Source organism: Diabrotica virgifera, chromosome 3 (genome assembly GCF_917563875.1).
Source record: "Diabrotica virgifera virgifera chromosome 3, PGI_DIABVI_V3a".
NCBI lineage: Eukaryota > Metazoa > Arthropoda > Insecta > Coleoptera > Chrysomelidae > Diabrotica > Diabrotica virgifera.
In genome coordinates this window covers 128,154,917-128,163,598 of record NC_065445.1, presented here as the reverse complement: position 1 = coordinate 128,163,598, position 8,682 = coordinate 128,154,917, and the positions used below count along the sequence as shown (strand labels likewise).

General features: G+C 34.6%; 1 protein-coding gene across 1 annotated transcript in view; it reads left to right on the top strand.

Annotated features, from left to right (window-relative positions):
- The first annotated feature begins 278 nt into the window (after positions 1-278).
- LOC126881307 (C-type lectin lectoxin-Lio3-like) overlaps positions 279-8,682 on the top strand; it is a 31,963-nt gene continuing 23,559 nt past the window's right edge. Inside the window, exons 1-2 of the mRNA XM_050645510.1 lie at positions 279-398; positions 1,326-1,381. Of these exons, the coding sequence (XP_050501467.1) occupies positions 332-398; positions 1,326-1,381 (123 nt within the window). The 5' untranslated portion in view covers positions 279-331. The remainder of the gene's footprint in view (positions 399-1,325; positions 1,382-8,682) is intronic.

Sequence of the window (8,682 nt, the reverse complement as noted above, 5' to 3'; positions counted from 1 at the left end):
TATGGCACATTCTTTACCAAAGACCCTGTATAATATATACAGTGTATATACTTTCAGTAGAAGTAGGTGAAAAAATACATCGCTTGAGAAAGGCACTCTGACGAATCACTGTAGTGACATTAATTTTCAAAGAATTTTGTGGAAGTATTGAAAATGGAATGAAATGGAATGTGAAAGTATTTTAGAGGGTACAATTTTATTTTTGTTGGGACACCATGTATATTTTGGTTAAGTCTGTTTTCTGGCAGCGTTATCAAAAGTTTGCTATTATATCTGCAGAACAATTCATTAATAGAATCACAATAGTTTATATGTTTATGGTTACTTCAAAATGATGATGGTAAATATTTTATTGCTAATAGTTTTTTGCGTTTTAATAACCGATGCAACAAGTAGTGGTAAGTGTACCTATTTTATTAAATAAAGTTTAAATTTAAATTTTAAAAATCTACTTTTTTTTATAAATATTTATGTATACAAATATTTGAGTATACATACTCCTAAAATATTATATTTTGGGTAGTGATGGGTCATCTTATCAGATTTATATTTTTGTAATTAAGTATTAAATGATGTTATTTTATTTGATGTTTCTTTATCATCTGTTTATACTGATGCTACGTTTTCTACACGTGATTTGAAAAAAAATCTGATATTAATGTTCTCTTAACCCGGCGTTTGTCGCTACATGAGATTTTCTCTCAAGGTTTCAGAATAATGCTTACAACTTTTTTCGCTGGTAAATTATACATGCTGTAGTCCCTTCTAATTTTCTAACTCCTATCTTCAGAGTGGCCTAACTGATTTTAACATTACTTTACATAATCAAAGAAAATGAGCAGAAGCTATCAATGTCCGATTGTGTTGGTAATTGTATGTTGACAAATAATGACTTTTGGTTAACATAAAACTACGGAAACAATCGGACATTGTTAGCGTCTGATCATTTTCTTTGATTATATTTAAAGTAATGTTAAAATCAAGGCCACTCTCAGTGCGTTTCACGTGAGATATTCTCTCATCACGCGACATTGTTCGAAAGGTGCCCAAAGCGACTCGCAGTCCTGTATTTTGAATTACATCTGTTTTTTTAAGAACTGATTTCTTAGCTGGGTTATACATATACCACTTGCCGTAGTCAACTTTTGATCGAACTGATGAAAAGATTCGTAGAAGGGTTGCCGTATCGCTGCCCCAGAATAACATTTTGATTACCTATTATCTATATAGAACTATGCTTTATTTCTGGTTTTTATGAACGGCTTTACACTTTTTAAAATTTTAAGTTTTTATGTATATACAAATTTAAATTATAATGATTGTAGATACTTGCACCAAAGAGACCAGTCCCAAGACAGTCTTTAACATTATTAAAAGAAAGGTACGTATTTTAGAATTTGTTGAAGATTCATTAGCATTAAATTTTTTCTAAAAAACATGTAGTTCATCATCAGTGAGCCCTGATTTGTCAGTTATTGAACAAATACCTCCTCCAGATATTTTCATCTCCTTCTTCTTAACTCAAGCGAGACTCGTTAGTCTCTGGCACTTGGTCATAAAACCTTTGTACCAAATTCTGTTTTTCTCCTTAAACTTTAATAAGTCCTATGGCCTCAACGAAGACCAACAGTTTTCTTATTGGTAGCTTTAGGATCTCTTCTGGTTCAAACCTAATTTGACCAGTGATGTCCTGCCTTATATCAACTAGTACACTGCAATGGTATAGTACGCGTATGGCAGCCTCTTCTTCCATTTCACACTTTCTGCACCATGGTTCATTCAACTTACCTAGTTTGTATAGGCGATTTATTAAACGGCAATGTCCCGTCCCCATTTTAGTGACCGTTTCGATCTCTCGTTTATTGAGGTTCATCAAACTCTTCGAGAGTTTTTTATAAATATTCTTGATTATTTTTTAAGTCTGGATTTGCCCTTGAGTGGTTCTTCATTTATTTTGATGATTATTTATCAGCCATTTCTGAACCACGTTTTTCATAGCATCTTTAGTGATACCACAGAAAGGTTCTGGGTCTTCAAAAGTTTCCTTCGAGCCTTGTTTCGCTAACATATCTGCTCGTTCGTTCTTATGCACATCTTCATGATCCGGCACCCATATTACAGACACTTTATTGTCTTTTGCCAGGTTATTGAGGAGATTTTGCAGTTTCTCACCAGTTTTGTTTGGTGAGAGGGTTATTTACAGAAAGAATTTAGCTATCTGTGTAGATGTTGATTCTCTCAGCTTTAGGGTCTTCATCAATGATTTTATCAACGCAGGCCACCAAAATAAACACTTCAGCCTGGAACAGGCTTTTGATGTCGTGAAGGTGGGCGTATTACCCCTGTTCAGAAGATCAAGTTCAGTAGTGAAAAGGTACTCAAAAAGTAACTTACCTCTATTGTTTGTATCTTTGCTCGCCCAAAAGGTGTGGTGAGCGTTGGAGTCGACTCCAGTGATAAGTTCTGTATGCTTATTATTGGTGTATTCTAGAAGGTTCTGTAGGTTATTCCCTGGAAGTTGTTCTTTAGTGACAATAGAAAGATAAAAAGACGCAACAATCAACTCTATAACCAACCCATTGCAAATAATTTTAATTCTGACAGCTGTTATGTCTCCGCCACAGAGCTCCATAACTGGTACCAGGTTAAGTTCAGATCTACAGAAGATACAAGTTCTGATTTTATTGTCAGGTACCCCCAAAATTAGTTCCCATCCCTTAACATTTAATGCCCGTATCTTTTACCTTCATTTATTTATGGTTCTTGTATAAGCACCATATCTATGTTCTTCTCAGCTACTTCCTGGCACAAAAGTGCCGAAGCTGTTTTTTTGTGCTAATGATCTTAATTTTGCAGTATTGCAATCTTTTCCTAATTTTTTAGGTCTCTAAGAGGCCCTCTTGTAATTTCTTCTACCTGCATAGATTCCCCTTGGGCCTCCTGCAGTTCGGAAGTATATATTGCAGGTTTTGGTTCTTCAATGTTCCCTGACTGTCTTGCTTTACCCTCTTCCAACGGTATAATACTTGCTCGCTGGAGAAGGTAATAAGGCTTCCAGTGAAGCCTTTCGAGCTGTGCCTCTTATTTCTTATCAATTCGGAGACTCACATTCAGTCCTATGTCAGCTGCTGGTTTGGAACTCAGAATTGCCCAACGGCTGATCCTTAGTTCAGGATTTTGTTTTCCAATTCGCGCCAGTGGCACTTCAGATCCTCATTTTCTCTGGAAGGTACATCGGTACACGTATGGATTTTGGGAGTTCCTCAGCCTTAATGACCTTCCACTCCGTCTTTTCTTCCAAGAAATCCTTTGTAATCTTAAAGGAATTCTGGTCAGCACATATTAATCCATAGTATCGATCCATGAGCCGATTACCTAACAAGGTGCGCAAGGAACCTCATAGGTAAGTTTAATTAGGGCTTCTGTTATGGCCCCAATGCTTTTTTCCGTTACAGATATGTCTGGGTATTCTTTGGGAATGATTGCCGTCTTTATCCCCGTAAGAGCAGCTTTGTAGTTGCTGCTGAGCTCTTTAAAAGAGGCAGCAGCAGTTCTGCTTCTTTTTGTTAATTTCTCATCAGGAGTGCTTCTATCAGACAAAGTCCGCTTATCATCTTGTGTGATATAGGCATTCCCAGGAGACTTATTTTGAGGTCTAGGAGGTAATTTAACTTTATAAATGTCAATTCCCTGTTCTCTCATTTTTCGAAGGTTCCTTCTCTGTAACCCAGATATTTTTGGCCGAGAAACCTCATCCTTCTTATCATCTTTTAAAGGAGGTCAAACCGGCAAAGGAATCTTTTAAAGGAGTTCGCATTGCGTCCTCAGTATTTTTATTACACGATGTGGTGGGTTTAGTTTCTTTCAGATTCTGCCGAATATTCTCAGTGGAAGTTTGTTTGTTTGTTGGTTCCTCCTGCGAGACACCTAGTGTTAAATCTTTCATATTTTTGCATGGTTCCATATTGATCCCACGAGTATGGGAGAAGTAAACTGTCCATACCAGCAGCGCTCCCTGTGCCGGTATAGGGCCTTAAATGAAAGGGGGTGTGGCCTGGTTCCCCCAGTCGATCATTTAAGACAGTTCAATTTAGACACACAACTGCCATGTAGGCCTGGGCACGGTACAATTACACCTTTACCTTGTGTGTTGGTGGTGTAGGTTTAGTGGGAAAAAGGATGAAGGAGGGATAGCCTTTTTTGGTTGTACTCGGAGTGTAGGATAGATACAACTAGTAGATAATATCGTTTTTAAGGGTTTTCGGCCCTCGGTAATAATGTAATATTTCATTTTGCGTTTAAATTTTTCAAAAATTCTTATTAGTTTTCTCTGGATTCAAAAAAAAATAATGCATTTAAAAAGCATTGAACCGAAATTTTACGCAAGTATTAAACATGTAACTAATCAGTATTTCAAAATATTTTAGATGAGGTATCACATGATGTACTTTTCCATTCAAAAAAATCAAAAATATTTCTGTCACCTGAAGGAGGGGCGCGAGAAGTTCGAAACATTGATACTATAATATACTATGATTATTTTAAAAATCGACCTGTACGAGCGTTTTGATTATATGCTAAAAATAAATAAGTTAATATGGCGGGTGAAACACTTATTCCAGCGCACTGTATAATCGAACTGTTAGTTGTTGCATAACATAACGAATAGTGTAGGAAACAAAGGTTGAACCTTGCAAAATGGACACAAGTCCGGTTTTATTTTTTTTTCTGGTATATCAAGGAGTGCTTATTATTAGACCAACTTTTTCTGAAAAAATTTCGTCCCGGAACCCCCCTTCCCCCCTTTAAAGGGGGTAATTTGGGGTTTTTGCGGAACGTAGCCCTTTCTGTACCTTTTAAAAAAAATTTCCTTTATAGATATATAAAGAGGACTATATTTTCTACGATTTATTTCCCGACAGCATCTGTCTATCATCTACCTTTTAGCGGGGGTGGCGCCCCAAAGTTGACAAGTTTTTAAAAAAGATGTTTTAAAAAAATATATATTTTTCCCTAACTGTAACGGAAACTAAGAAGAAATCCTACCGCAATTATTCACAAATAATTGATTGATTTTTTGATATAGGTTTCACTTAAGGGTAATTGCCCTTTTTTTAATTACAGGGTGTTACATTTTAAAAAACCCCTTTTTATACCATCTGAACCGTTTACGCTAGAGTAAAAAGACTTTTAGAGATTACCCATGTACTGGTGCTATTTAGAAATTTGTATAATGCACCCCCATTTTTTCCCCGGAACCACGCTAAAAAAAAGAAGAATTAATAAATAAAGTGATTTTTTTTGGAATCCTTCACACACAATGCCCTTTATTAATATGCTTCATATATCATTTTGTGCACTTAATATTACCCATGCATGGACACCAAAAGCGATTTGCTAGTACAACCCCTGTAGCCAAAAAAAAAAATAAATAAAATGGGGGGTTGAATTTTTTTTTGTTTTTTGCTTTTTGATTCATATGGGCATATGCTTCATCAATAGTGCTTTTCAAAAATATATATGGTTATTGCAACATCCCTGCGAAAACCACCCCTATCCTTGAAAATATACTGCAGAAACTACCCCTATCCCTTGTCGATCATGTTTTTACTATTTTCTCATTACCTATGCACTATTTTTAAACAAAACTTATACAAGGTTAAAGATCACTATTTACTCTAAAAATTAGGTCCTATTCATTTTTTTCGTATAAGCAACCGTTACGGCACAGTGGCGCCGTAAACCTCATATATGCTTTGGCGGGCTCCAGTTTTTGTTTTTTTTTTCGTCATCTGTTCGTTTTATTGATAAAGTACTTATGTAAAATAAAACAACACAGTGTAACCTACAAATTATGACTTATGCGCATTTTACAATATTTGCGCCCCAAAGCCACAGTGGTGGCCCAAAATCAATTTTTGCATATTTTCGCTACCAACACGCATTTTATTGCCTTAATGCTACCTTAATAGCACAATGTTCACCCTTAAGTGGTCGCTAAGCAGTGGCGGATCAAGGGAGGGGTGATGGGGGCGATCACCCCCCCCTTTCAAACCAAGTGATATTATATTTAAACATTACAAAAATATTCATTTATTTTTATAGAAATTTAAGCAATTGGCACCCCCCTCTTAACGATGCTGGATCCGCCACTGTCGCTAAAGCATAAAAAGTACTCCATTTTTTAAAAATAATAATATAATATAAGTATTTCTATAAATATAAATGAATATTTTTATAATCTTTAAATATAATATCACCTCCATCACCCCTTCCTGGATCCGCCAGTGCTTAGCGACCACTTAAGGGTGAATATTGTGCTATTAAGGTAGCATTAATGCAACAAAATGCGTGTAGGTGGCGAAAATATGCAAAAATTGATTTTGGGCCACCACTGTGGCTTTGGGGCGCAAATATTGTAAAATGTGCATAGGTCATAATTTGTAGATTACACTGTGTTGTTTTATTTTACATAAGTACTTTATCAATAAAACGAACAGATGACGAAAAAAAAACAAAAACTGGAGCTCGCCAAAGCATATATGAGGTTTGCGGCGCCACTGTGCCGTAACGGTTGCTTATACGAAAAAAATGAATGGGACCTAATTTTTTGAGAAAATAGTGGTCCTTAACCTTGTATAAGTTTTGTTTAAAAATAATGCATAGGTAATGAGAAAATCGTAAAAACATCCTCGCCAAGGGATAGGGGTAGTTTCTGCAGTATATTTTCAAGGATAGGGGTGGTTTCCGTAGGGATGTTGCAATAACCATATATATTTTTGAAAGGCACTATTGATGAAGCATATGCCCATATGGATCAAAAAGCAAAAAACAAAAAATAATTTCAACCTCCCATTTTATTGATTTTTTTGGGCTACAGGGGTTGCACTAGGAAATCGCTTTTGATGTCCATGCATGGGTAATAATAACGTTCACAAAATGATATATGAAGCATATTAATAAAGAGTATTTTGTGTGAAGAATTCCAAGAAAATCACTTTATTTATTCTTTTTTTGGGTGGTTCCGGGGAAAAAATGTGGGTGCATTGTACAAATTTGTATATACCACCAGTACATGGGTAATCGCTGAAAGTCTTTTTACTCTAGCATAAACGGTTCAGATGGTATAAAAAGGGGTTTTTTAAAATGTAACACTCTGTAATTAAAAATAGGGCAATTACCCATAAGTGAAACCTATACCAAAAAATCAGTCACTTATTTGTGAATAATTACCGCAGGATTACTTCTTAATTTCCGTTACAGTTGGGGAAAAATATATTTTTTTTAAACATCTTTTTTAAAATTAAGTGTTTTCTATGGGAAATAAGCCACAATTTTACAAAAAATGAATTTATTAACGTTTCGAAGCCCAAATCGGGTTTCTTTGTCAAAATACAAAATACTATTAAAATAAACAAAAATGTTGTTGCTAAGTAAAAAAATTCTTCTAATAATTGATTTAATCCGACTCATTTATATTGGCAATTCAGATCTATATTATATATTTTAAAGTAGCAGACTTTAAAACGATATCGCCAATATTTATGAGTTGCGTTCCTGGGACGACTTTACTAAAAGATAGTTCATTCGATTACATGAAATCAATCCCAACTCAAGAATATCCGTCGCAAAAAATCAAAGCATGTGATCTGTCTTTAAAAAGACAACCAAATGCAACGATGACAGTAAAATTCTCGCGTTAGAGATTCCATAGTAAATCACGAGGGAAAACCAGGAAAAAACCTCGAGATACTATCCCGACATCGTAAGTATTTGGTCTTACATTTAATTTACCTTCAAAAAATTAATACCAAATTCTGACTTTAATATGTTTGAATTATAAATAATATTAATAATACATAGATATACAATAAGTATACTAAAATATAAAATTTTGTGCTAACTCGATATGTTATTGACTTACTAATCGTGGTATTTTCTTTCTATTGACTTCTTTTTTCAGTATGGGTAACCACATGCTACTGCATTCTACCGAGGAATTTGCGACACAATTGGTTTCATTTAGCATAATTAGAGCCGCTTCTTTGATTTTTCTCTTTTTACTATCTGTTTCTTTCAGGCCTATACTTGAATCTCTCCACTAAACTCTATGTTGATTATCCCATGCGTGTTGACATATTTGAGATCTATCAAATTCTCTATTTTTAATATTAGACTGATGTTCACTTATTCTAACGTTTAATGGTCTTGATGTTTCAACTAAATAAAATTGTTCACATTCACAAGGTATTTTATAAATGCAATTCTTTGTTCTTTCTTGTTCATTGTTAGGTTTAGTTTTAGATAGAATAGATCTCAATGTGTTTGTTGTTTTGAATATGTTGTTTTACTATGGAATCTCTAACGCGAGAATTTTACTGTCATCGTTGCATTTGGTTGTCTTTTTAAAGACACATTACATGCTATGATTTTTTTGCGACGGATATTCTTGAGTTGGGATTGATTTCATGTAATCGAATGAACTATCTTTTAGTAAAGTCGTCCCAGGAATGCAACTCATAAATTTTGGCGATATCATTTTAAAGTCTTCTTTATTAGAAGAATTTTTTACTTAGCAACAACATTTTTGTTTATTTTAATAGTATTTTGTATTTTGACAACGAAACCCGATTTGGGCTCCGAAACGGTAATAAATTCATTTTTTAGTACAATTGTGGCTTA